Here is a 27,680-nt window from a genome sequence, read left to right as displayed (position 1 = left end):
CTACTTTTTATCGTTTTGTCTAAATAGAATCATGGTAATATGTCTTTTGTAACTGACTTCTTTCATGTAACAAATTGTTTTCAAGATTCATACACGTCATAACATGTATTGGTGCTTCGTTCTTTTGTATTGCCAGATAATATTCCATTGTATGGATATTTTACACTTTATTCATTTATTTATGAGTGAACATTTGGAGTTTTTCTACTTTTTAGCTATTATGAATAAAGCTGTTATGATCATTGTGTACAAGTTTTTCTACTGATCCATGAATATTTAGTGACTTTCTGTTTATTTAGTACTTTAATTTCTTTCAACAATGTTTAGAAACTTACCTGTCATCTGTATTTTTGGAACGACCTTATTTTTTTTCTTCTTTCTCTTTCCAACCCGGTTTTTGTAACTAGATACAGTCATTAACCACTACTGCAGTCAAGATGTGGAACATCTTTCCATCACCTCCCGGAAATTATTTTGTCCCCTCTGCAGGCAATCCCCGCCTCACTTCTGGCCTCAGGCGACAACTGATGTGCTTTCTGTCATGATAATTTTGTCTTTTCTTAAGTTTCTTAAAGTATGATCATGTAGTATGTACATCCTTTTTGCCTACTGCATTCGCTTTGCAAAATGCATTTCAGATTTATCTATATTGTTGCTGAGTAAGTCTTCAAGTGATTTGATGTTGATGTTGCAGGTGGACAGCGTAGTGGCTGCTGAGTATGAGCTGGAGCACCTGTTACTGGAAGGCCATTGCTATGACGTCACCACAGGCCAACCCCCTCGAGGACTACAGTTTACCTTAGGAACTGCAGCCCAGCCAGTCATCGTGGATACTATTGTCATGGCCAATCTGGTAATAATCAGACAGTGATGTAGTCATGTTAATTTGGGCGCTATGGCTTATTTTTTTTATTTTTATTTTTTTTTGAGTTGGAGTCTCACTCTGTCACCCAGACTGGAGTGCAGTGGCCGCTCCCGGCCACCGCAGCCTCAGCCTGCTGGGCTCCGGCGATCCTTCCGCCTCAGCCTTTCAAGTGGCCGGAATTACAGACATGTGCTACCATGCGCGGCTGATTTTTTGATTTATTGTAGAGATGAGGTAGCATTCTTAACCATAGAGTGAGGTTACAATTCATAATGGACTGAGTTTGGGCTATATACAAGTCAGTATGTTCAGCTAATTTATAGGTTAGAATCACATGTCAATTTACCCAAAAAAAAAAATGTTAGAATATTCTGCACTAACACATCACACATTGATTCTTCACTGAAGCACAGCTAAAAAGCAGACTTCTTGGCTTGATTGGCCTGTTTTGCTAGAGTATTTAATGTGTGGGGTCTTTTTTGTAAGAGTTGCACTGATTTGTTTACTCTTACATTATAGGTGACTGATATTTCAGAAAAAAGAAGCAACTATCTCTCAGAAACAGCATTTTGATGTTTTGCAGAGAGCTAAAATTAGACTTTTTTCTTGTCATAGGGCTACTTTCAGCTAAAAGCCAACCCAGGAGCTTGGATTCTCAGACTTAGGAAGGGACGCTCTGAAGATATTTATAGAATCTACAGGTAGGATTAAACGATGCAGGTACATTTTTCTTTGACATTTTATTTTTTTAAATTTTAAAGATGTGTGTCACAATTCAGGGTTAGGTATACAAATGTTCATTATGCATGTACCCCTGTTGGTGAGGCGTTCCCCTCCAGCAGATTCCCACTACTGCGGATCCTTTTCTTATGGTATTACAATAATTGTTCGAGGTCCGCTTATAAGTGAGAACATGTGATACTCAGTTCTTTGTTTCTGTGTTAGGTCACTCAGTATTATAGATTCTAATTTTTTTTTTTTGAGTTGGAGTCTCACTCTGTCACCCAGACTGGAGTGCAGTGGCCGCTCCCGGCAACCGCAGCCTCAACCTGCTAGTCTCCGGTGATCCTGCAGCCTCAGCTTTCCGAGTAACTGGAACTAAAGGCGCGCGCTACCACGCCCGGCTCATTTTGATTTATTGTAGAGATGAGGTCTCGCCAAGTTGCCCAGGCGGGTCTCGAACCCACGAGCTCAGGCAATCCGCTCACCTCGGGCTCCCAAAGGTGGGGGATTACAGGCTGAGCCACCGAAGATTCTAACATTTTAAGTCGACATTTTAAATAACATTTTAAATCAGCTCTAATTTTATTCATGTTAGCTAGGCAACATGAATTTAACTTGCAGCTGTATGTGTGATGAAACAGTGCTTTTCCAGGAAATTAAATATGGCAGAATTATTAGGGTAGAATTAAATAATAAGAGGTATAAATACTAATGAATATAGTCAAGCTTTATTCTTCACTTATTCCTTTGTGTTAACAATATCCTAGAATTAAATCATTGTGTCACTGTGATAGAGACCATAGGTAGAAGAGAAATTTGAAGAAGGGAGGAGAGAAAGAACAGCCAAACTTTTTTTCCCAGAGAGCATGTGTATTTACCCTGAGTGATTTGCAGATACATAGTACTTGTAAGCTTTGGTCTTGAAATCTCGCTGTTAGCACTGGTCTTCCTTGGTGTGATGATACAGAAGCACTCATAGAACATTCCATCAGCAATCAGGTTTTGCTTAAGGTTTGCTGACTGTACTTAATAGCTTCTTGAAAAATTATGCTGCCCTTAAAGAAGTTTTGTATAAATTCTGCTTAACAGAATCTCAATTAGTTTTGAACTGCGTGAAAAGACCCGTCAGCTTATATAGGGGATGCTTTTCATTCACGTTCATTTGGAGCACCCTCTGGTGTGTCCTTGCCTTAGCTGCATAGCATCTTATCTGACACAGGTCAAGCTGTGTGGATTCGTCCATAGTTCTTCCCCAGGAAATAGAAGGGTTTGTATTGTAATAATATCTTTAGCAGAAGATTTTCCTCCAAATCACGTTTTCTTCATCTAGGCTTTACAAAATTTCAGTTACGCTTCCACAGTTCGTCTGTTCTGTGTGCCCTGGCCTTCACCAGTCTTCCTCCTTCACCAGAGTTTGGTGCTCCCCTCTTTCTTACTGTCTAGGGCTCCTACCCGTCTGCTTCCCAGGTGGATCTTCTCAGTCTCTGGAGTATCTCATATTTCAGGTTTCTCCACCATCAGAATCTTACTTTGCCTGAGAACCCAGCTTTCTGTTAGATAACAGCAAATGCTGTAAGTTCATATTGTTAGCATGACTTCCTATGCCTTCAAATTTGGTGACTGGAAATTTTAGGCATTACTGTTGGTTAGTAGGGAAACATTAAGTTTAATTTTTTCTCTTCTGTTCCTGAGTGCCAGCAAATAGAGCTTGTTATTGTTCTTCCTATAGTATACAGGCGCTAGTTTGAACACCTGGAATACAGGGTCTGCCCTTGACCGATTGTTGCCTCCAGCCAGAGAGAGAGAGCAGATTCTTTTACAGCACTGTTCAGTAGGAGAGGACAAGTGATGTGGTTCCAGTGGTGGTTCAGGGGCCATGCTCCGTACTCCTTTATGAAGGCACTGTGCTTGGCTCAGACTGAATGCAGGCGATTGCCTAGCGCTCACCATGTGCTGGCCATGTCTGGGTGCCTCTCGCTGCGTGATACATAATTTGAAGGGGAACTCCTGAAGGGAGGTGGGGCATGGACCTCGTGTGAAAATAGAGACTTTGACAGGTGCTTCTGTGCAACTCAAAGGGGCTTCCTTCAGGTTGTGAGGAGATGGCTTGTTCTGAAAACTCCTTTGTAAGAAAGAAGATGGACAGGTGGTGGCAGGTGCTGTCAGTCTGTGTACTGCCTTTTGGGAATGATGACTGGTGATACTTGTCTTGCCTTTCTTTCACAGCCATGATGGTACCGACTCTCCTCCTGATGCTGAGGAAGTTGTGATCGTCCTCAACAACTTCAAAAGCAAAATTATTAAAGTGAAGGTGAGTTTGGTCAAAGTAGCAACATTTGGTACTCAGTGTCTGTCATGTAAACACACATGTCTTGAAACCAGCTGAAGATTCTCTTTGGAATTTGCTTTAGTAATTATAGGAGTGCTGCTTTAAGGGAAAATGCTCTTGTAAATGTGAGTTTGTGGCTTTCTTCGACTGAGAGATTGCGCCTTTTGGGTAATCTCAGTGAGCAGTATAAGTCCCATCTTGTATAAAATGTTCTAATAGATGCTGTGTTGTTTATAGAGTTCTTAGTGTTATTGATTATTCTGTTCTCAGAATATTGGGGGAAATGCAATGAAAATTTCAAAGTCCTGTTTAACTTCTCACTTCTGCTTTTTATTCTCAGCATTTTGAAGTTCTTAGTGCCTTAAATTCCAGTGAAAGACACTATAGAATAAATAATAATTACATTCCGTAAAACTTAAAATAGGGCACACGGTTGAGCAGAAAAACTAAAAGTCACTAAGCTCCAAAAAGACTCACCATTTGTGCTAGTGAGTTCTAGAGAACTGTCATGACACGAAATGTCTCATTCATGACGGCTAGAGCCCCAGCAGCCACACTCTTCCCTAGAACTACCTGTCAGCTTTGTGAATCATGCTTCTGGTTTTGCTCAGATTGTATTTTCTACACAGTTGAGTTGGAGGGTTTTTTTGTGTTTTTGTAAGCTGAAAACAGTTATTGTCTAATTAGAAGAAGTTGCTCTCCTCAAATTCTGATATGAATATACTAGTGAAGATACTTCTGTTGAATACTTCCAGACTCTGGGTGGGGTTGTGCCTGCTTGTGGGAGACTCGATTGGTAATTTCCCATTGTTGACAGTACTCACAATCTGTACCCAGAGAAAGGCAGTTTTTATGCCTGATAGACCTACTGGGAGGAATAAGAGTTACACATACGATTGCAGGTTCAGAAGAAGGCAGACATGGTGAACGAAGACTTGCTGAGCGATGGAGCAAGTGAGAACGAATCTGGATTTTGGGACTCTTTCAAATGGTAAATTGGCATCATGAAAAAGTTGCGTTTTTAAAGAAAAACTGAGATACAAGCGCCTTCCATTCTTCCTTTTCGAGTCTCATAATCCTGTCTGGGCCTTTCACATTCTGCGTTGCATAGCTGAGTCTCACACTGTAATTCAGCCTGGATGCGTATTTTCCACTTGATTAAAAGAGGTGATGACTCCTCATGGTGACGTTACTTCTGTTCCACACTTCTTGACTCTCATTAGATTCTGCCTGCTTTTTGGAGAGTTGGTTGGTCGTTGCTTGGTTTACTTCCCATTGTTCAAATTGTGTTCTGTGGTCAAGCTGTGTTGAGTCTGGTCCTAAATCAACATGCTATCTTGGGGTGAGCATCCTTTTTTTATCCTGCAGGGTGGCTTTATCGGCCTGCTACCTCTTCCAGGGTGCAAGGGCTGCTTTGTGACTGCTTCTGCTGCATCGCACCCCTAGGGAAGGAATGGGAATGGGGAAGCCCATCTCTCTCCTTAAAGGGCTGTGAGTCTTTTCCAGCATTTCAAGTGGTCTTGTTTTTACCTTTATTGTTGTAGGGGCTTTACGGGGGGACAGAAGACTGAGGAAGTGAAACAAGATAAAGATGACATCATTAATATATTCTCCGTTGCATCTGGTCATCTCTACGAAAGATTTCTTCGGTTAGTCTTGCTTATTTCAGTATATGTGATGGAATTTGTCATAGTATTGTTTTTTAGAGGGAAGTGTTTTGTGGAGTTCTGTCCATTTTGCATCTTTGTATTTGAAGTACTCTGAAGATAGCTTGCCACAAGTGGTTGTATTTGTTTTTGTTCAGTCAACTCCATTAAGTTGAGCTATGTGGTGAATGCCTCTATGTGAATATTATAAGGACATAGTCTTTGCAAAGTTATGGACCTTGTCCACATATTATAGATGGTGCTGTTTACCTGGCCACCAAGCATTGCTTAAAACCAGAAATTAGTAGATTGAGAATAGAGACTAGAAGGAGAATGGAACGATGAACTACTTCACTGCCCTCTAAAGAGTCATAGGATTTTAGAGCCAGGAGAGATCTTAGTTCTTTTCTTTTTTGAGTTGGAGTCTCACTCTGTCACCAGACTGGAGTGTAGTGGCCGCTCCCGGCCCCTGCAGCCTTGACCTGGGCTCCAGTGATCCTTCCGCCTCAGCCTTCCAAGTAGCTGGAACTACAGGTGCGTGCTACCACGCCCGGCTAATTTTTTGGTTTATTGTCAAGATGAGGTCTCGCCAAGTTGCCCAGGCGGGTCTCAACCCCCCGGGCTCAGGCAATCCACTCACCTCAGCCTCCCAAAGTGCTGGGATGATAGGCTGAGCCACAGACCCCGGCCAGATCTTAGTTCTTATGCATCAGCACCTCTGTTTTCTAAGCAAATTGAGGCCCCGAATGTGAAGGGACTTGCCTAAGGTCCCACAGTCAGAACCAGGAGAGGCTCCGGCTTGAACTGGTTGACACAGTGGTCGCTAGCGGGGAAGGCACGCTTGAGAGCCTTGTCACAGTCAGGGAGGCTCCGCTCTGAAGGTGCACCTTTGCCTGGGGTCACTTTCCTGACTATCGTAGTGCTATTCGCTTTCACTTTTTGCTGCAGAGCGAGTGCAGAAAGAAAAAAGGTTGTTTTACTCATTCTTAGCTCTCCTGTTTTGCAGAAATGATACCTGACCCAAAATGTGATGATAGTAGCCAGTGAATTTAATTAAGTTCCATGATTCAGAATTTGTTTTTGCTTGTGTTTCAAGTAGGGAATCCTGAGCCTGTAACTTGCCTGCCTCACCTCGCCCTTTTCTCCTTCCCAGCAGGGCTTCTGCACAGACTGCAGGAGGCTCTGAGCGTGCACGTTCCTCCCTCTGTCCCGGAGGCTGTGGGCACTTGCTTGACAGGGATTTTTCTTTTTTTGAGTTGGAGTCTCACTCTGTCGCCCAGACTGGAGTGCAGTGGCCGCTCCCGGCCACCGCAGCCTCGACCTGCTGGGCTCCGGCAATCCTTCCGCCTCAGCCTTCCGAGTAGCCGGAATTACAGGCATATGCTACCACACCTGGCTGGTTTTTTTTATTTATTGTAGAGATGAGGTCTCGCTGCCCAGGCCAGTCTCGAACCCACGGGCTCAGGCTATCCACTCACCTCAGCCTCCCAAAGGCGCGGGATTACAGGCTGAGCCACCAAGCCCTGCTGACAGGGGTTTTTCAACGTGATGTAGTCGCTTGCCACTGCTCCCAGGGTTCCTGTGCACCATATGTAATATATCAACTCATGAAGCAGCTTATTTAAAGGGGTAGCCAAATTAAAACATTTGCCTCTATTGGTGAAGTATGTTTTTACAGGTGAGAAATGCCCCTGCTATTCTGTGATAATTTTATAAGTAGGAATAAGTACAGGTTTTAATTTTGCATCACTAAGAGTCTCTTTTTGTCTAATTGAGTCATCAGCTCTGTAGTAAAGAACATTTATTTAGCTGTCTTGTGATTGACTCTGCTTAATATTGTTGAGGTTAAAAAGCATTAGAAAATTACTGTTTCTTCTTGTTTGGCAGCATAATGATGTTATCAGTGCTGAAGAATACCAAGACTCCTGTGAAATTCTGGTTCTTGAAGAATTATTTGTCCCCCACATTTAAGGTTTGTTTCACAGGGAAAAGGAGAACATTCTATTAAGAAGATATTTCACAGTCTAAGATTTATGTATTACTTTTATTTTATCTGTATACTTTCACAAATTTTCTTTTTATTAGGATACCCTAACTTAATTGCATATTTTTGCTGTTGTTGATTATTCTTCCAGGTCTATTTGAGGGGGAAACAGTTATAAAACAAAACAAAATTATGATCTGTTTGAAACATGTATAATGTAGGAGAGTTTCTTTTGTTTTTGTTAGTAGCCATGTTTGATGAGATTACATTCCCTTCCTCTGAAACAGATGTCTTACTTTAATTTAGAAGGCACAGTGATGGTTTACACTAAGAAGAATGATTGGTTTTATCGTGAGCCTAGATGATGTGTGGATGTAATACTTCATTTGTACAAAACAAAACACATTTGGAATGTTTTCTGCATTACTTATCAGCCAATATTTGCCATCTATGTTGATTTATTTGCATCTTTCTTTTCCATAAAATTTACTAAATACCTTTTTATTTTTATTTTTTTTGTGTGTTGGAGTCTCACTCTGTCTCCCAGGCTGATGTGCAGTGGCACAATCATGGCTACTGCAGCCTCGATCTGCTGGCCTCAGGTGATATTTCTGCCTTAGCCTTCCAAGTACCTGGGATTACAGGCATGTGCCACTCTGCCTGGCTAATTTTTTGATTTATTGTAGAGATGAGGTCTCACTATGTTGTATAGACTGGGCTTGAACTCCTGGGCTTAGGCAATCCTCTCACCTTGTCCTCCCAGAGTGCTGGGATTACAGGTGTGAGCCAACCCTTCTGGCCCCTAACTGACTTTTAATATATTCAGTAACACCTCTCCTAGATAAGTAATTCACTTCCAGACCCCTAAAGTACTTGTATTTAGAATCAGAAAGACTTAGCCATTAATGGCAAAAAATTTGTCCAGAGTTTTGACTTTGCTATCTTATTCCCTGGGTTAGACCTAGCCTTAAGAAAGACTTATAATTAAGCTCAATACATGTTTTACTGCAACCAAGTAAATCTTAGGTGCTTTAAAAACACACATAGAGATATAAATCTAAAATCCTTCTCTTAAAGATTTCTGTCATTTCATGTGGTGACCAGAAATCATAAAGAAATGGGGATTTGTCAAAGGTTTATAAGCATTATTTTATGTAGTCACAAGTGACTTAGGGTCACATTTTTTGTTAGATTTTTTGTTTTGGTAAACGTGTTTTGCCTGTGCCATAATTACAGTAGTTGACTTAAATTATGAATGCAGTTTTATTAATCAGAATAAATGATGTTTTTGTTCCTGGTGTCTCAAAATAGGAGTTTATACCTTACATGGCAAATGAATACAGTTTCCAGTATGAGCTTGTTCAGTACAAATGGCCACGGTGGCTTCATCAACAGACGGAAAAGCAACGTATTATCTGGGGCTACAAGATACTCTTCCTGGATGTACTTTTCCCACTGGTTGTTGACAAATTCCTATTTGTGGATGCTGATCAGGTAAGCCCTTAAAGGCCCAGTTTTAATTGTTTGTATTAAAGGCAGCAGAGTGCTTATTTCTTTTTAAATAATACCTTTCTAATTGTGGAAAAGTATATGCTCATCTTACACTTAGAAAATATTAGCCAGGCTTGGTGGCTCAGCCTGTAATCCCAGCGCTTTGGGAGGCTGACGTGAGTGGATTGCCTGAGCCCGCGGATTTGAGACCTGTCTGGGCAACTTGACGAGACCTCATCTCAATAATAAATTTTGATTTACAATAAATCAAAAATCAGCCGGGCGTGGTAGCACGCCTGTAGTTCCAGCTACTTGGAAGGCTGAGGCGGAGGGATTGCCGGAACCCAGCAGGTCGAGGCTGCTGTGACCGGGAGCGGCCACTGCACTCCAGTATGGGCAACGGAGTGAGACTCCAACTCAAAAAAAAGAAAGATAAAAGAAAAAAGAAAATATGGGAAAGTTCACTCAGATGTGATCAGTTTTAAAATTTGCATTTAGTACATATTTTCATCTTTTTCTGTCTTTTTAACATAAGTTGTGATATCTTGTATATGGTTTTGTATCTTAACTCATTGAACAGGAAAAACTAAAAATTAGAAAATTAGGTTTAACAGTATTTGCTGTCATCTCTAATTATCGGCCCACAAGATAGGCATGACTGTCATGGGGGATAGACAAAGCTCAAGTGTGAGCTTAGCTTTGGTAATAGGGCACGCACCAAAAAGCACCCAGCTGTCGGGATTTGACTTAATGAAAGGAAACACGTTGTGATTTTAGAGCATACAAACTTAAGCAGCATAACGTACTTCTACTCACAGCCTCCTGCCTCACCTTGAGCTGGTGGAAACCTGAGTCAGTGACTTGAATGGTAGTGGCATAATGCATACAAAAGTCATTTGGACAAGGCTTCTCCCACTTTTCTTGAGATCCCTACCTAGCTAGCTCAGCTTGAAACATTCTTTTGATCCCAACAGAGCCGCATTTAATTTTTGTTGAGTGCCTAAGATGGTCAAGGCCTCATTCCACAAGTGTCCATATGTTCCCATGCATAATCCTCCCAACAACCCTGTAAGATAGATACAGTCATTATCTCTACAGGTGAAGAAACTGAGGCACAGAGCAGTGAAGCAATCAAAATGTGTTTTATTTCCACTCCCTTAGAACCTTTGGAGTACTGTGTACCACACACTAGGCTAAGTGTCTTTCATGCTAGTAAGGGCAACTAGCCAGTAAGTGGAGAACCAAAGTGCATCTCCTGGAGCTGCCCTTGCTGCCAACCACTGAGCGGCCTTCTGTGCTGCCTTAGAGAGGTACTCTGTGGTAAGGAAACTGCATCAGCACCGACTGCGTGGTAACAAATGGCTTTGGTATTCTCTTCTTCAGATTGTACGCACAGATCTCAAGGAGTTAAGAGATTTCAGCTTGGATGGTGCCCCTTACGGTTATACCCCTTTCTGTGACAGCCGGAGAGAAATGGATGGCTACAGGTTCTGGAAGTCGGGGTATTGGGCCAGCCATTTAGCTGGGCGAAAGTATCACATCAGGTACCTGGAGGGGAGCACCCTGGACACTGCCGTGTGGACTTCTTTTCTTTGAAATTGGCTTTGTGTGACTGAAATTATGAACGGGCAATGCGTTAATGTGGTTCAGAGATAAAAGTTTGTCTGGGTGTTGGCTCCCAGCACTCTGGGAAGCTGAGGCAGAGGGTCACTTGAGCCCAGGAGTACGAGATCAACCTGAGTGACCCTGCAAGACCTCCTCTCAGCAAAGAGTTTTTAAAAACTCTTTTAAAAACGCCAGGCGTGGTGGTATGCACCTGTATTCCTAGCTACTTGGAAGGCTGAGGAGGGAGAATTGCTTGAGCCCAGGAGTTTGAGACTGCAGTGATCAGTGCCCTTACGCTCCAAGCCTGGGTGTCAGAGCGAGACCTCCAGTCAAAAAATTTAAGCAAATAAATAATAAAAACATATTTAAAATATACAGTAAAGCTGGGCTCGGTGGCTCAGCCTGTAATCCCGCGCCTTTGGGAGGCTGAGGTGAGTGGATTGCCTGAGCCCGCAGGTTCGAGACCCGCCTGGGCAGCGAGACCTCATCTCTACAATAAATCAAAAAATCAGCCGGGCGTGGTAGCACATGCCTGTAATTCCAGGTACTTGGAAGGCTGAGGCAGAAGGATCACCGGAGCCCTACAGGTCAAGGCTGCGGTGGCCGGGAGCGGCCACTGCACTCCAGTCTGGGTGACAGAGTGAGACTCCAACTCAAAAAAAAAAATATATATATATACAGTAGAAAAAGACCTCAAGTCGAAAAATTTAAATAAATAAATAATAAAATGTATTTTAAAATATACAGGCAAAAAAAAAATCTCCCTAATCCTGTGTCTCTCCTGCTCAATTCCAACCCCTACAACAATTCACCTCCCTGCTTTCTTTACTGTATTCTTCCAGAGTTTTTTATTCTTACATAAACAACTGTGACTGTATATTCTTTTTTACACAAAATATATCACCTATTTACACAGTTTTGCAACTCGCTTTTTTTTTCTTAGTTTAATTAAGTCCCATTTATTTATTTTTGTTTTAGTTGCATTTGCTTTTGGGGTTTAAGCCATAAGTTTTTGCTTAGGTCAGTGTCCAAAAGTGTTTTCCCTAGGTTTTCTTCTAGGATTTTTATGGTTTTGGGTCTGACATTTAAGTCTTTGATCCATCCTGAGTTAATTTTTTTTTTTATGAGATAGGCAGGTGACTCGCTTTTTTAACTTAATGTCTTACGGGCCTTATCAGCATATAGTGGGACCTTACTTGTTTTTACAGCTGCATTTTATTTCAGTGTATCAGTGTGTTATTGATAGTCTTTTCCTATGACTTACAATGTTGTGGTGCATAGGAACTTAAAAATGTTTAAACCTTTTTTTGTGATATGTGACATCCATAAAGAATACACAGAATAAAAAATAGGCAAATACACATCAGTATATATCAAGGAATTATTACAAAGCAATACTCATATGCCATAACCCAATCCAAGAAACAGAGCATTATTAGCATCCCAGAAGCCACCTTTCATCCGTAACAAAGGTATCTAGCATCTGACTTGTATGGTTTTTTAAAAAAATAGATTTACTACTTAAGCATGTGTTTTTAAACGCTACTTTAGTTTTCCTGTTTTCTTCTCCTCTAAATACATCATTTTGCATATTTCAGGTATGTTTGTAGAATAAATTTCTAGAAGTAGATCTCTTAGGTCAAACTGTGTGTATTTGTTGCATTTCTAATGAGCACCGCTTTATCTTCTCTGGGAGAATATGATTTGGAAGATGTGGAGGGTAGGGGCACTTGCAGAAAGTGGCGCATACAAAGATAAGTGTTGGGATGTGGTGACTGCTGTTTCATATTTTATGTTTCTGGTCCAAAAGAACCTCAAGAACTGTAACACTGTGTGGTTTTTCCCCCTGTAACATTTGCGACATCAGGATATCTTTGATTAACTGTTGGTTACCCATTACTATAGCTTTTATTAGTGACTCTGCTACATTTGCTGAAAATCTTTCAGTAGAGATTTTTTCTTTTGAATGGCAGATAAATAAAGAACAGTGGCAAAATAAGCAAGTAGTGACAGAGTACAGGTTTTGCAATGACCTTCTTAGACATTTTTGAAGCAGCACATACTGACCTTTAGCTATTGTATGGCTGTACCTTACCTTTTTGAAGAGAAGCCAGAATGTTTGGTGAGTTATCTGTTCCATTATCCAGTGGGATTGGTTTTTCTGTCATAATTCATGGTTGGTTGTAACAAATGGGTCTTCTTTATTCAGTGCACTGTATGTTGTGGATCTGAAGAAGTTTAGGAAAATAGCTGCTGGTGACAGACTCAGGGGACAGTACCAAGGTCTGAGTCAGGATCCTAACAGCCTTTCAAATCTTGATCAAGTAAGTGTCCATTTTTTATGGCTAACTTTCAGTGACGGGTATACAGCGTTATGTCAGAAAATGAAGTACTATTTATGTCTTCAAATCTCTTTTCTCTAAGACAGTATCATGTTTATTCATGGAGAGGGGTGTGTGTGTGTGTGTGTGTGTGTGTGTGTGTGAGAGAGAGAGAGAGAGAGAGAGATTGATTTTTGAGTTGGAGACTCACTCCATCACCCACACTGGAGTGCAGCGGCATGCTTACGGCCACCCCATCGACCATTGAACCTGCTGGGCTCAGGCAATCAATCCTTCCACCTCAGCCTTCCATGTAGCCGAACTGCAGGCATGTGCTACTATGCCCTGCTAATTTGTGTGATTTATTGTAGAGATAAGGTCTCACCAAGTTGCCTGGTCTGGTCTCGAACCCATGGGCTCAGGCAGTCCTCTCACCTTGGTCTCCCAAAGTGCTGGGATTATAGGCTTGAGCCACCGTACCCGGCTGTGTGTGTGAGATTTTTATCTGAAGTGAAGAAAAGGCATTTATCGGTAGTGAAAAATGTCATAGACCTGATGTTGGTGGGTGAGAGGAATGGAAGAAGGACACGGTCTCTCTGAACCATTGCTGTGTCTTTTTATTTTGCACTCAAGTTAATCTGATAAATTTCTTTCTCTGTCTGATAGGATCAATTTGGTTTTCTCCTGTAGGAGCTAAATAGCTCTGGATACACAATGTAGAATATCATATCAGTTTCTTTTTTTTTAAAGTCAGAAACCATGGTGTGTTTCAAGAAGGTTAACTGAATCACTGTTTATTAATGCCAAGCATTTCTCAGAGGTGAGATTGTAGTTTAAGTGTTTTAGATACGTATTTCACATATTTTAAGAATTTTGTTTTGCTTAAGTGTGTTTAAAGATTTTTAAACCTTTATCATGATACGACATCCATTAAAAATGCACAAAATAAAAATATGCAATTATATACATATTCATATATATCAAGGAATTATTACAAAACAAATGCCCATATGCCACAACATTATTAGCATCCCAGAAAACACCCTTCATCCCTAACAAAGGTATCTAGCATCCTGATTTTTATGGTAATCACTCCATTTGCTAAATAGATTTACCACTTAAGTGTGTGGGTTTTTTTTTAGTTGGAATCTCACTGTGTTGCCCAGGCTGGATGCAGTGGCACACTCCCAGCCGCCTCAGCCTTCCAAGTAGCCGGAACTAGAGGCACGCTCTACCACGCCCAGCTAATTTTTGATTTATTGTAGAGACGAGGTCTCACCAAGTTGCCCGGGTGGTCTTGAACCCGTGGGCTCAGGCGATCCACTTGCCTTGACCTCCCAAAGTGCTGGGATTACAGGCTGAGCCACTGAGCCTAGCCTAAGCATGTATTCTTAAACACTAGTTTAGTTTGCCTGTTTTCTTCTCCTCTAAGTAGAATCATAAAAGATGTACTCTTGGCTGGATACGTTGGCTCACGCCTGTAATCCCAGCACTTTGGGAGGCGGAGGCGAGAGGATGGCCTGAGCCCACGGGTTCGAGACCAACCTGGGCAACATGGCAAGCCCTTGTCTCTACAACAAATGAAATAAATTAGCTGGGCATGTTGGCGCATGCCCATAGTTCCAGCTACTTGGAAGGCTGAAGCAGAAGGATCGCCTGAACCCAGCAGGCTGTGGCTGCGATGGGCGTGAGTGTGCCACTGTACTCCAGCCTGGGCAACAGAGTGAGACTTCAATACAAAAACAAAAATAAGTAAAAAGTGTACTTTTTTTTTTTTAGTCAGAGTAAGACTCTGACTAAAAAAATTAAAAATAAATACTCTCTTTTGTAAAATGCTTAAGGATTTGAATTCTTTGGATTTTTCTTGATTTATATCTTGTAAGCATTCTGTAGATAGATAGGTAGGTAGGTAGGTAGATTATTAGAAAGAATATCTTTTGCTAGTTTTGTTAGTGTACATCCTGGACTCAAAATATCACGAAGTATGATGTTTGCAAAATTTCCCACTTTGACTATTAATGATATTTTTCATAGTCCAGTGGGTCAGTATTTTTCTTCATGGAAAATAAGGTCATAAAGATGCTCTTTATGTGAGTTTTATTGTTTTGCCTTTTATATTCAGATCTATATTTCCACTGGAATTTTTTTTAATGTATGGTGTGAGATAGAGCTCAGCTGTCACTTTTCTCTGTGGGTATACAGTTGTTTCAGCTTTTTTTTTTTTGTAAACACAGCACCCTTCTCTGCATTGCCATCTTTGTCAGACATTTTGTCAGATTATATGCATGACTCTATTTCATTGGTCTGCTTGTCTATCTTCACACCTCATGTTACAATATCTAAATTACTAGCTTAGTAAGTCTTGATACCCAGTAAATCAAGTCCTCCCACCTTATTCTTCTTCAAGAGTGTCTTAGAGTATTCTCTTCTTTTGTTTTCTCATATGTATTTTAGAGTCAGCTTGTCAGGTTCAGGAGGAAAAAAAATCACTTGTTATGGTTTTATATTTGGGTTGTGTTTAATTTATTTCTATAGTATAGATAGTTTTCTTCAGATACCTTTCACATCTTTAGTTTTTTAAAAATGTTGATTTCCTTTGTATGTAAAATTGTGATTGTTTTTTATTGTACTCAACTGCTTTGTTAATAAACTCACTAATTCTAATAATTTGTATATACTTTTGGATTTTCCATATATAAGTCATCATCTAAAACAAATATCAACAGTTTTATTTTTTCTTTCCAATCTGAACATTTAAAAAAATTTATTTTTATTTCTTTATTTACTAGGACTTGTATATTGTTGAATAGAAATATTTGTAGTGAACATCCTTGACTCAAAGTATGTTTTCAACATTTCACCACTGAGTATGATGTTTGCTGTAGACTTTTTTGTAGATACCTCTCATTCAGATTAAGGAACTTTCTTGGATTTCTCGTTTACTCCTTTTAAAAATTCTCCGTATACCCTTTTGATATCCGCTTAGATGATGTGATATTTCTCTTATTCTATTCTGTATAGTGAATTGTATACCTAAATGTAATTCCTAAATTACATACTATATAGTATATTTCAACTTAGTCATGATTTATTATTCTTCTTACATGTTGCTAGAGTCTGTGTGCCAGTATTTGTTTAAGATTTTTTTTCATTTATGTTTTGTGTAACATTGGCTTGTAATATTCTTATCAGGTTGATGTCAAGGCTATGTCAACTTCATAAAATAGGTTGAGTTGTATTCTTTTTCATTGACCTGTAATTGGATTGTTTGAGATTGGCCTTATTTCTTAAATGTTTGGTAGCATTCACTAGAGTGAATTCTGGAGTTTTCTTTGTGTTTAAATTATGAGTCCAAATAGTTTTAGGACTGTTGACATTTTCTTTTACTTTTATCAGCATTTTTGTTGAGTTGTATTTAACTTTTCTAACATATTGTCATTAACTTGTTTGTAGTGTCTTTTCATTATCTTTTTTCACTGAGATATAATTTACTTACAGTGATATGCTTATATGTTAAGTGTACTTTTTAATCAGTTTTGAAAAATTCACAACAAGAGCCATGGTATTTTCATCACACCTGTTATCTTTTTTTTTTAAATCGGAGTCTCACTCTGTTACCCAGGATATATAGTGCAGTGGCATGCTCATGGCCACTGCAGCCTCAACCTGCTGGGTTCATGACGATCCTTCCACCTTAGCCTTCCAAGCAGCTGGAAGTACAGGCGTGTGCCACCACTACCACCATGCCCAGCTAATTTTTTGACTTACTGTAGACACGCGGTCTTGCCATGTTGCCCAGGTTTGTCTCGAACCTGTGGGCTCAGGCAATCCTCTCACCTCCGTTATCTTTTAAAGTCTATGGGATCTGTACTAATATCCTCTTTTTTCTTAATGTATTCCTACATTGCTTATTTGTGCTTTTTTATTTGTTTCCTTGATCAGCCCCCCGGGAATTAATCAGTTCAATTAATCCTTTCAAAGAACTAGCTTTTAATGTTGGTCCTTTCTATATTTGTTTATTTTTTATTTCTGTTTTTTTTTTTTGTTTCTTCTGACTTCTTTTACTTACCTTGTTGATTTTTTTGTCTAATTTTTTTTGGGGGTGGAGAAAAGGGAGTGTTTAACTTCAATAACCAGATTATAGGAAGATGGGTTGGCATCACTGCCAAAAAGCCTGCTCCAAGCAACACAAATTCATTCCAGTGTTTATACCCCAAATTCATAGCCCTTCGCCCACCCCAGGTTTGAAGCCTATGTACAGTTGTAGCATGACTCAAGACTTACATGGAAAATTGTTTATATGTGATCACTGACATGACACAAAGTCTCCTGGTCAGCTGCCATTTTAGATAACATTTTGGAATTTGCAGTGTGTTCTTTTACAGTCTTTTTAGAGGAAGGGGCAGACAATTGCAATTTTTGGACAAAAGGGAAAGTCACAACATTTAAAATGCTCATGGCCACTGCAGGCTGCTTTAAAATTGTTTTAAACATAATTGTAACAGTCTTTCATTCCCAGAACCCTGGCCTGTAATAGTCCGATGTCCTTGTATTCACAGGTGAAGGGGAAGTGAGCAGTGCCCTCTCCGAGCTTTCAGACATACTTCTGTCAGCCTTGGTCCACTCTCTTAGTCATTAGGTGGGCTGGCTTGCTGGCTTTTTCTTCTTCAGCACCAGCAGTGGGGGTAAGAGTGGCCTTCCAGCCCAGTCAGACAATGTGGTGCTAGGAGAGGAGAAGGGGATGGGTGAGAGCAGTGAGTGTGGAGGGTGGGAGGAGAGGAGAGAAAGAATGTGTACTTTTAGATTCAAATGGCTTTTATGTTTAGCCCAACTCAGCTACAAAGGAACATACATTTTTAAGACTTTTCTAAATGACTGTTCTTATGTAACCAAATTGGCCTCTTTTCAGCCTGTAATAGAAGCATGTTGGGATAGATGCTTCCCCGTCTGGGGATGTTCCTCATAGGGGGAAGAAAAGGCCAAGAAACAGACAGTGGACTTTTTTTTTTTTTTTGAGTTGGAGTCTCACCCCATTTGATACAGATTTTTCAGATCAGCCTGGGCTTGGGGAGTGTCAGCTCAATGGGTCGGCCAGCCACGCCCCACAGAGGGTCATCTTGGGGGCTGGTAAGCCTAGCCCCAGAAGTGTCAGCTCTAATGGGCTAGCAAGCCAAGCCCTGAGAGGATTGCAATTCGGTGGGCTGGCAAACCCAGCCCCTGGAGTGTCTCAGCTTCGGAGTCTCGCCTTCTTCTAGCAGCTCTCCTTGTGCCCCTGGCTCCGGTGGCTGGCAAGACAGCCCCTGGGGTGTATGGCTCTTCGGCTCCGGTGATCTTCTGCAGCTCTTCAGGGTCAAGGTTCTTGTCTCATGCCCAGAAAGAATGAGGGAGATGGACAGCTGGCAGTGAGAAAACAGGATTCATTGAGATGACAGAGAAGCTCCCTCAGTGGGAGGGGACCCAAAGGGGTTGCCCTTTAATTTCTTGCTATAAATGTTCAGTGAATGATTTTCATCATCTCCAGTTTGGGCATGTGAATTTTCAAATTCTCAGCAAGATTTGGGCTACATTCCATGTGTTTTGTATGCAGCATCTCTTTATTGCTTATATTTCTAGTTGCCCTTGTGATTTCTTCTTAGTTGACTTGATTTACTGTTTAGAAGTGATTCCAAATACACGAGGATTCTTGAGTTATATTTTTCTTACTAATTTCTAGCTTAGTTGCTCTCTGGTCAGAGGACATTCTCAGAATATGATTTCAGGCCTTTGAAGTTTGTTGAGACTTGCTTTATGAGCCAGATGTGATCAGTTTGGGTAAATATTTCTTCTGTGTTTATATTCTATAAATACTAGGTGTATTGTTTTTCTGTATATAACTATCAGATCAGTTTTAGCCAAATGCTATTGTGTGTCTTTTTTTTTCTTCCTTCTTTTCTTCTTTTTATTAGTTACTAAGAGGACTATTAAAACAGTCCTTTTTTGGGCCACGTGTGGGCCTGTAATCCCAGCACTTTGGGAGGTAGAGGCGAGAGGATTACCTGAACCCAACGGTTCGAGGCCAGCCTTGGCAACTTGGTGAGACCTTGTCTCTACAACAAATCAAAAAATTAGCTGGGTGTGGTGGTACATGCTTGTAGTTCCATCTACTTGGAAGGCTGAGGCAGAAGGATCGCCTGAGTCCAGCAGGTCAAGGCTATAGTGGCCACAAGTGTCCCGCTACACGCTAACCCGGGTGACAGAGTGAGACTCTAACAAAAAAAAATCCTTTTCTGTATTATGAAATCTATCTCATCTTTGATTCTGTCAAATTTTGCCTTCCATATTTTGAGACAGTATCACTAATACCTACAAATTTAGGCATAGTGTATTTTTCATCCAGTGTGACAATCATTTAATTATAATATAGTCCATTTATAGTTCATGTAATCACAAATAATTTGTTATTCCACTTGTTCTGTATCCCTTTATTGTTTTTACCTCTACTCTTTTTAGTCAGTTTCCTTCACATTGACCGAGAATTTTTAATAATTCCATTTTCCCTCCATTGACTTATATACTTGTTTACAGTTCTTCATCCTAGAAATAAGTATGCATTTCTGACTTTGCAGATTCTCATATTAATTGATATATTTTACCTGCCTAGCAGTCAGTGCAAAAACATCAGAACAGTGCTTCTCACATTTTAGCATGTCTGCAAGAATCACTGGGAGGCCTTATTCAAGCATTACTCTCTGGGCCGCACTAGCAGATTCTGATCCAGCAGCTCTGCTAGACTGAAGGATCGCATTAGCTGGCTCCCCACGTGTATCCACAGATCGCGTTTAAATGGTCAACACTGGTTAGTCCATGCTGCCTCATCCCATCCTTGATGGTTTATGGACATGTATTGTAGGTCTCTGGATTCTAAACCCTGGAAGGTGTTACTATTCTTGTTTAGTACAGTCCATATCAATGTAGATTTACAGTTACATGTTTACCCTTTTTTTACTCTGATCTTCACTGCACATCCAGGCTTCCACATAGGGTCATTTTTCTTATGCTTCAAGAATGTCCTCTAATTTTCCGTAGTGTGAGTTCAACTCCTGTTTTCAGTTTTTGTTGAGGGAAATATTTTTATTTCACCTCTATTGTTTTTTGTCATGGTAAAATACAAATCAAATGTACCATCTTAAACATTTTTAGGTATACGTTTCAGTGCCATTAGGTGTGTTTATATTGTGCAACTATCAGCACCATTTATCTCCAGAACTTTTTCACATCTAAAAATTCTGTACCATTACATATTAACTAACTCCCCTTGTTCTCTTCCTCCTATCCCTTGGTGTGCTCGCTTCTACTTTCTGTCTGTATGACTGTACCTCATGTAATATTTGTCCTTTTGTGTCTGGCTTATTTCACTTCGCATAATGTCCTCAAGGTTTGTCTGTGTTGTAGCATGTTAGAATTTCCTTCCTGCTGCACATGCCACGTCTTGTTAATCCATTCATCTGTTGATGGCATTTGGTTTATTTCTGCCTTCTGACTGTTACGCATGAGCTGGGGCACAGTGTCGCCTGCCTATAATCCCAGCACCCTGGGAGCCCAAGACAGGACGGTTGCTTGAGCCCAGGAGTTTGAGACCAGCCTGGGCAACATCGCCAGATTCTGTCTCTACAAAAATCAAAAAATTAGCCAAGCAGGGTGGTATACCCTGTAGTGCCAGCTACTCCGGGGCTGAGGCAGAAGGGTCACCTGAGTCCAGGAGGTCAAGGCTGTGGCGAGCTGTGATCGTGCCACTGCACTCTCACCTGGGTGACAGTGAGATCTCGACTCAAGAAAAAGATACGTGAATAGGTTCAGTGCACTTTCAGTAGTTCATAGTCATGAGACAAAGACATCCATAAAAATATTTGACAAATAGGTCAATATTTTAAAATACTACTGACATGAGATAAAGGAAAAAATAGAATGTTACACTTTACCATAGTTAATTTGGTAGATGATAACAGAATAATGTTTAAAATGCTTCTCTGCAGAACACATGCTGAGCTTGGTATGCCTGACCCACAAGCACTCGGTGGCTGCCCAGCTTCTACGTGCAGCTTCTCTAGCAGGGCCCTCATTCAGGCCCACCTTTGGACCCCACGCCTCTGATCTGCCTGCTTCCTTGGGGCTTGTGCTGGCTGGAGCCTGGCCCATCTTCTTTCATCTACTCTTGAAGCTTTCCTGCCTTTTGTATTCTTTCTGTTATCTTTTTGTTCAAGTTGTCTCTCACATGTTTATTTTCTGTAGTGTGTCAGGCATTGTTTTTGCAGAATTGTTTTTAGAAATATTTTGAGGTCAAGCAAAGTGGTATCATCCAACTGAATTTATGTTTATTTTTAAATTTTATTTATTTATTTTTTGAGTTGGAGTCTCACTCTGTCACTCAGACTGGAGTGCAGTGGCCACTCCCGGCCGCCGCAGCCTTGCCTGCTGGGCTCCGGCGATCCTTCCGCCTCAGCCTTCCGAGTAGCCGGAATTACAGGCACGCTCTACCATGCCCGGCTGATTTTTTTATTTATGTAGAGATGAGGTCTCGCTAAGTTGCCCAGGTGGGTCTTGAACTCGCGGGCTCAAGCAATCCACTCACCTCAGCCTTCCAGAGCACGGGATTACAGGCTGAGCCACTGAGCCCAGCTGTATGTTTATTTTTGTTAGGAACTTGGACATACTGGCCATCCAAGGATTTTTAATCCTGTTGAAGATTATTAATGGCTTGAAACCAAACTGCATTCTTTGTCATGTCTGTTTCTTTCTTCCTCTAAATCAGACTCCAACCCAAGCAGGGGTTCCATAAGAATTCCCCTCGCCCACCACAGATCTTACATACAAATGTTTGTTGTCTGAGGCCTGATGACTGTTGAAAGCCTCCGAAACCTCACCAAGCAGCTTATGACCCTGAGGGAAAAACTCCAGATTCCAGGGTTGTTTGTGGACCTCTGTTCTCCACTTAGCAGTGACTCTTTACTATCTTGGCTGCTCTCTGGCGCTTTCACAAGGTGTCTGTCTTTCATAATTTACTCAGCTTTTCTAGTTGTCCTTGGGAGGGTGTTAGTCTCTTCTGCTTCATCCACCAATACTAAACGTAGGCTTCCACTCTGTTTCAAGCAGCATATAGAGTTGGAGTGGGTGTAGTAGTCTTGATTTAACTTTTCTACAGTAGTTTCGCAAGTTCTACAGTTTGTAAAAATGTAAGTGAAAGTAAAATAAATTGAGATGAATACTTGATATCCTAATGTAGCTACTTTTATTTTTTATTTTTGAGTTGGAGTCTCACTCTGTCATCCAGGCTGGAGTGCAGTGGCATGCTCACAGTCACTGCAGCCTCGACCTGCTGGGTTCAGGAGGTCCTTCCGAGTAGCTGGAACTGCAGGCACGCACCACCACACCCAGCTAATTTTTTGATGTTTTGTGGAGATGGGGACTCACCACTTTGCCCAGGCTGGCCTCCAGCCTGTGGCCTCAGACAGTTCTCTCACCTCGGCCTCCCAAAGTGCTGGGGCTATAGACCTGAGCCACTGCTCCTGGCTTGCTACTTTTAAATTTTAGTTTGTTGGGTTTTGTAAAGAGAACCATCATCTGTTTATTTTTATATCATCATGGGTCATTCTTTACAGGTATTGTAGTTAATGATTTCTGTACATTTTATTCTATCAGTGTTGTATTCCATGTAAGTATTAGCACGGTGAAACATTTTATTGTGACAAACCTTCTTAAGGTATCCTGAGACAAACTTTAAAGCATGGAGTACATTTGGGTAGAAGAACGGTGTCCTCCATTTGAGAGCAGGTCTCAATAGTCAGGGTGGATTCAGAGCTTCTTTGATAGAAAACTGCACAAGTAAGAACCACCATGTATATTTAGTTGACTTTCAAAAGTCAGCAGGAGTATTTTTCTTAGAATTGTCCTCACAGAGTGAAGTTTAGCTGCTGGCTCTTTGTGAATATTAAGTGAAAGCCTCTCAGTGGTTTATTATGGGTAGTTTGAAAAACAGCAGAAATGAATTCTTCATCTTTGCTAGACCTTTTGATGAGGTCCCTTGCAGTTCTAAACATTTGTGACTGACAAATGATACATAATGAGCAGCCAACATCATTGATTTACTTTGCTTTGTCTTAAATGTCCTGGGAATTAAGTACTTGATTTTCTTTACCAAACAGGATTTGCCCAATAACATGATTCATCAGGTGCCAATTAAATCCCTCCCTCAAGAATGGCTTTGGTGTGAAACATGGTGTGATGATGCCTCTAAGAAAAGGGCCAAAACCATCGATTTGGTAAGCTGTCTGGGCGCTCCTCTGCGTCTTCATCCAGTGAGATGTGTGACCGAGTAATGGTGAATACCAGGTTCTTATTTAGCCTTTCTCTGCCATCGGGTAGTTTGGAAACTGTGGAACATCTGACAGTGCTTTCCACGTTCCCTTTTCTGCATGCAGTGGAAGCCTGGTCCCCTGGCACCTGATAGGATGTCTTCACAAGTCACACTGCTGAGTAACCCACTGGGCTTCCCTTTCATCTCTGCGCCTTGTCATTTTCTAAGTGGGCTTTTCCTTTTCCTTGTTTCTCGTAGCCCCCCACAGCGTCTTTGTAGAATTGATACCACTTTATATAGCTCACTACTGTATTGCTTCTGGCAGCATATCATTTGGTTCCTCAGTATTGTTCTTTGGTCCAGGTGGAACTCGTAATCCCAGAACCTTTGAATTCTAAATAATGTGCTCTTTCTTCAAGTCAGCAAAAACGTGTCCTTTTGGTTTTCACAGTGTAATAATCCAATGACCAAAGAACCCAAGCTGGAAGCAGCTGTGAGAATTGTCCCTGAGTGGCAGGACTATGATCAAGAGATCAAACAGCTACAGACCCGCTTTCAGAAGGAGAAAGAACGGGGAATGCTGTATAAGGATAAGACAGAAGAACCTAACCCAAAAGGTAAATGCAAACCTTTGACTTTAGGGAAGTACTTCTTTGCACTTCTGACTTCTCTCAATTGGAAAAGCAAAAGAATAATGAATAAAGAGGAAAGAAAAAGCTCCCACTAACCCTTCTAGCCTCACATCAACCAGTGTGTAGTTTTCATTTTCCTTTTTTGGTTCACCTTCTAAGCAGTATTTATTTTATTTCATTTCATTTCATTTCATTTATTTTTTATTTTTTTGAGTCGGAGTCTCACTCTCACCCAGGCTGCAGTGCAGTGACATGCTCATGGCCACCGCAACCTCGACCTTCTGGGCTCGGGATCCTTCTGCCTCAGTCTTCCAAGAAACTGGAACTACAGGCATGTACCATCATGCCTGGCTAATCTTTCTTTCTTGATTTACTGTAGAGGTGAGGTCTTGCCAAGTTGGCCAGGCTGGTCTCTAGCCCATGGGCTCAGGCAATCTGCTCACCTCGGCCTCCCAAAGTGCTGGGATTATAGGTGTGAGCCACTGCACCTGGTTTAAACAGTATTTATTAATTCAACTACTACCCTTTTCTCTCCCCCCCCTTTTTCTTTAGGTAGGGTAGAAAGAGTGCTTTAATTGTGATTATTGTTGTTTAGGTTTATGAATTCTTTGATACATACCTATGCTAAACCTGACATTATTTAGGGGAGCACTTGTCAGATGCCTTGTTTTTGTTTGTTTGTTTTCTTTTGTTTTTTGAGTCGGAGTCTCACTCTGTTGCTCAGGCTAGAGTGCAGTGGCATGCTCACAGCCATGGCAGCTCCCACCTGCTGGATTACAGCCGTGAGCCGCTGTGCCTGGACTTTTTTTTTTCCCCTTGAATTTGTCAAGGCACAAGTGAATTAATACATTTAGATTAAGACAGAGTATCTACTGACTTTAAAAAAGTATTTTTAAAAATAAACACTGGGGTGAGGTTGGAGTGTATTCAATTTAGTCTAAGAATAGGAAGGACTTTAGTCTCTAATGTTTTTTCTACTATGTGTCTATCTTGAATGCTAGCCACTTGGAAAAAAAATCAGAATACAAAAGAGACTTTCAAAAAACTTTTAAGAAGCTCTGCTCTGGGTTTTTGTTTGTTTGGTTGGTTTTTTTACCCTTTTATTTATTTATTTTTAAATTCCACATAGTAATTTTACGTATCTGTTGGGTACATAGTGATGTTTTGATACATACGTGAGCTCTGAATTTTAAATTTTATTCTACCTTAGACCAGGTCCAAAACAGAACATGAATCTTTTTTTTTCAAGTTGGGGTCTTACTTTCTTGGGATCTCACTCTGTTACCTCCTGGGCGCAAGCAGTCCTTCCACCCCTCCCAAGTAGCTGGGACTGCAGGGGTGTGCCACCACTCCTGGCAAACTCTCGTGTTGTTTTTTTTGTTTGTTTGTTTGTTTTTGTAGAGACAGGGTCTTGCTGTGTTGTTTAGGCTGGTCTAGAACTCCTGGCCTTTCTACCTTGGCCTCCCAAAGTGCTAAGACTACAGGTGTAAATCACTGTGTCCAGCTAGAACATGAATCTTGAATGATTCAGATCATGGGTCTTGAGTGATTTATTTATATATTCTGAAGACTATTCCATGATATTAAATATTGCAGTAGAAGTTGCCATAAAAATAACTAATTCAAATTGAGTAAAATAACGAATTCAAATTGAGTAAAATAACTAATTCAAATTGAGTAAAGCCTCAAGGATTTCCATAGATAAGTGGGCAGAGAATGTGGAACCACTGTTCAAATAAGAGGAAAACACAAATAATAAGTGAATTCAAGGAAACAGTAATTAAACAAAAATGGCCTATCATTAGTATCTGTAACATAGAAAAAAATTAAGACATTGATGATGCCATTTGTTGGGGAGATGGCAATGACACTGTTTGGGTATACTTTGCTGAAGCTTTGTGTATTAGAACAACCCTTGTTTAAAAAGCAGTGTACCTGTCATTAGAAGCCTTTAAAATGTTTATATCCCCAATAATTTCTCTCTTGAGGATTTCTCTTAAAGAAATAATTCAACAGAAGAAAAACATTATGTACATGAAAAAATTTGTTTTACCATTATTTACAAGCCAAAAACATTAAAAACGGTTAAACATCCAAAAAAAGAACTTCACTGATATATAGAAAAATGTTTATGTGCTATTAAGTGAAAAAAGAAGAATCCTGACTAAAAATGCATATTTACTAGAAGTAAATATTGTAATTGTACTTATGAAACAATTCAAGTAGAGTGGGATTTACGGGTAGTTTCAATTTTTTTTAAGTCTCCTTTATTTTGTTTTTGCTTTCAAAACATAATGCAAAAACAGTAAACCAAAGTCCTAAAATTTCAATATAAGAGATAAAATGGAGATGGGGGGGACAAATAATAGGTCACAGTGACAGGAGATTTTTTTTTTTTTTTTTTTTGAGTTGGAATCACACTCCGTCGCCCAGGCTGGAGTGCAGTGGAATGCTCATGGCCACCCCAGCATTGACCTGCTGGGTTCTGGTGATCCTGCCGCCTCAGCCTTCCAAATAGCTGGAACTACAGGCGCGTGCTACCATGCCCAGCTGATTTATTTATTTATTTATTTATTTTGAGTGGAGTCTCACTCTGTCGCCCAGACTGGAGTGCAGTGGCCACTCCCGGCCACCGCAGCCTTGACCTGCTGGGCTCCAGCGATCCTTCTGCCTCAGCCTTCCGAGTAGCTGGAACTACAGGCATGCGCTACCACGCCCGGCTAATTTTTTGATTTATTGTAGAGATGAGGTCTCGTCAGGTTGCCCGTGCTGGTCTCCAACCCCTGGGCTCAGGCAATCCACTCACCTCGGCCTCCCAGAGTGCTGAGATTACAGGTTGAGCCACCGAACCTGGCCAGGAGATGTATTTTTATAGCTTGAGGATGATGTTTTATTTTTCATTGTTCTCCTTTTCATAGGACCTCAGAAACGTGAAGAATTATGATCCCTGGAGGAAGATAAGAAATTACACCATTTGAAAAACAGTTTTTATATTAAATGCTAATTTTTTTCTGATCTGTCTATACAACTGCTGATAAACTGGCTGGGCAGGTGTGCCACACCATTTGGGTATGAGCATTGATTCTGACTTCCACACACCAGTGGGTGCTGGATCTTTGGGCTTGAGGCACTATTGGATTTGTACCTTGGAGGAAGACAAGTAGCTGATCTTTTGGGACTCTGAAGAGCAGTCTTCAAGCAGAGGGGGAGATGGCGGCGGCAGCTGGAAGACAACGCATCCTTTGGTGCCTGCCCAAGAGCACACTCATGTTGCCCTGTCACAGAAGGCAGGCCGGCCGGAGCTGCTGTGTTCATCCTTACCTCAGTTACCTGCAGCCTGTGCTGCACTGCAGATCCCCGCTGCCCTGAGTCAGGGAGGCAGAAGCTTTGCCCAAGGCCCACACTCAAGGCTTATGCCAGTGTGCTCCTTGTGCCCTCACTGCCTTCTCTTTCCAAGCATTAGGTGCATCGTTTAATCAAACCTGACCAACAATCATGTGTCTTTAGGGCTGGCTCAGTGCAGTGGCTACGTAAATTAGTTTGGAGCCAGGATGGGGTGGGCTGGGGAAATAATCAGGAGTAGGAAGGCTCTGGGGTTTTGGGGAAGGAGAGGAAGACCAGAAATTGGCCAGTCTCTTTTTTAAACCATTAGTACCATCTTGGCTGGTTTGAAAGAATGTGTTCTTCTTCCTCACCCAGCCCCGATGAACTTTCCGGGTAATTGTTTTGTAAAGTTTTTGTATTTGTGAAAATC

General features: G+C 41.0%; 1 protein-coding gene across 1 annotated transcript in view; it reads left to right on the top strand.

The window, feature by feature from the left end:
• UGGT1 (UDP-glucose glycoprotein glucosyltransferase 1) overlaps nt 1-27,073 on the top strand; it is a 123,923-nt gene extending 96,850 nt beyond the window's left edge. The window contains exons 32-43 of the mRNA XM_021717310.1: nt 695-853; nt 1,481-1,566; nt 3,815-3,899; nt 4,820-4,908; nt 5,462-5,566; nt 7,451-7,535; nt 8,859-9,041; nt 10,422-10,582; nt 12,853-12,967; nt 23,143-23,259; nt 23,746-23,911; nt 26,845-27,073. Of these exons, the coding sequence (XP_021572985.1) occupies nt 695-853; nt 1,481-1,566; nt 3,815-3,899; nt 4,820-4,908; nt 5,462-5,566; nt 7,451-7,535; nt 8,859-9,041; nt 10,422-10,582; nt 12,853-12,967; nt 23,143-23,259; nt 23,746-23,911; nt 26,845-26,870 (1,377 nt within the window). The 3' untranslated portion in view covers nt 26,871-27,073. The remainder of the gene's footprint in view (nt 1-694; nt 854-1,480; nt 1,567-3,814; nt 3,900-4,819; nt 4,909-5,461; nt 5,567-7,450; nt 7,536-8,858; nt 9,042-10,421; nt 10,583-12,852; nt 12,968-23,142; nt 23,260-23,745; nt 23,912-26,844) is intronic.
• The last annotated feature ends 607 nt before the right edge of the window (nt 27,074-27,680 follow it).

This window comes from Carlito syrichta, unplaced genomic scaffold, assembly GCF_000164805.1.
Source record: "Carlito syrichta isolate Samal-C Ts95f unplaced genomic scaffold, Tarsius_syrichta-2.0.1 Scaffold309641, whole genome shotgun sequence".
NCBI classification, from domain to species: Eukaryota; Metazoa; Chordata; class Mammalia; order Primates; family Tarsiidae; genus Carlito; species Carlito syrichta.
This window is presented reverse-complemented; position numbering and strand designations above follow the sequence as displayed.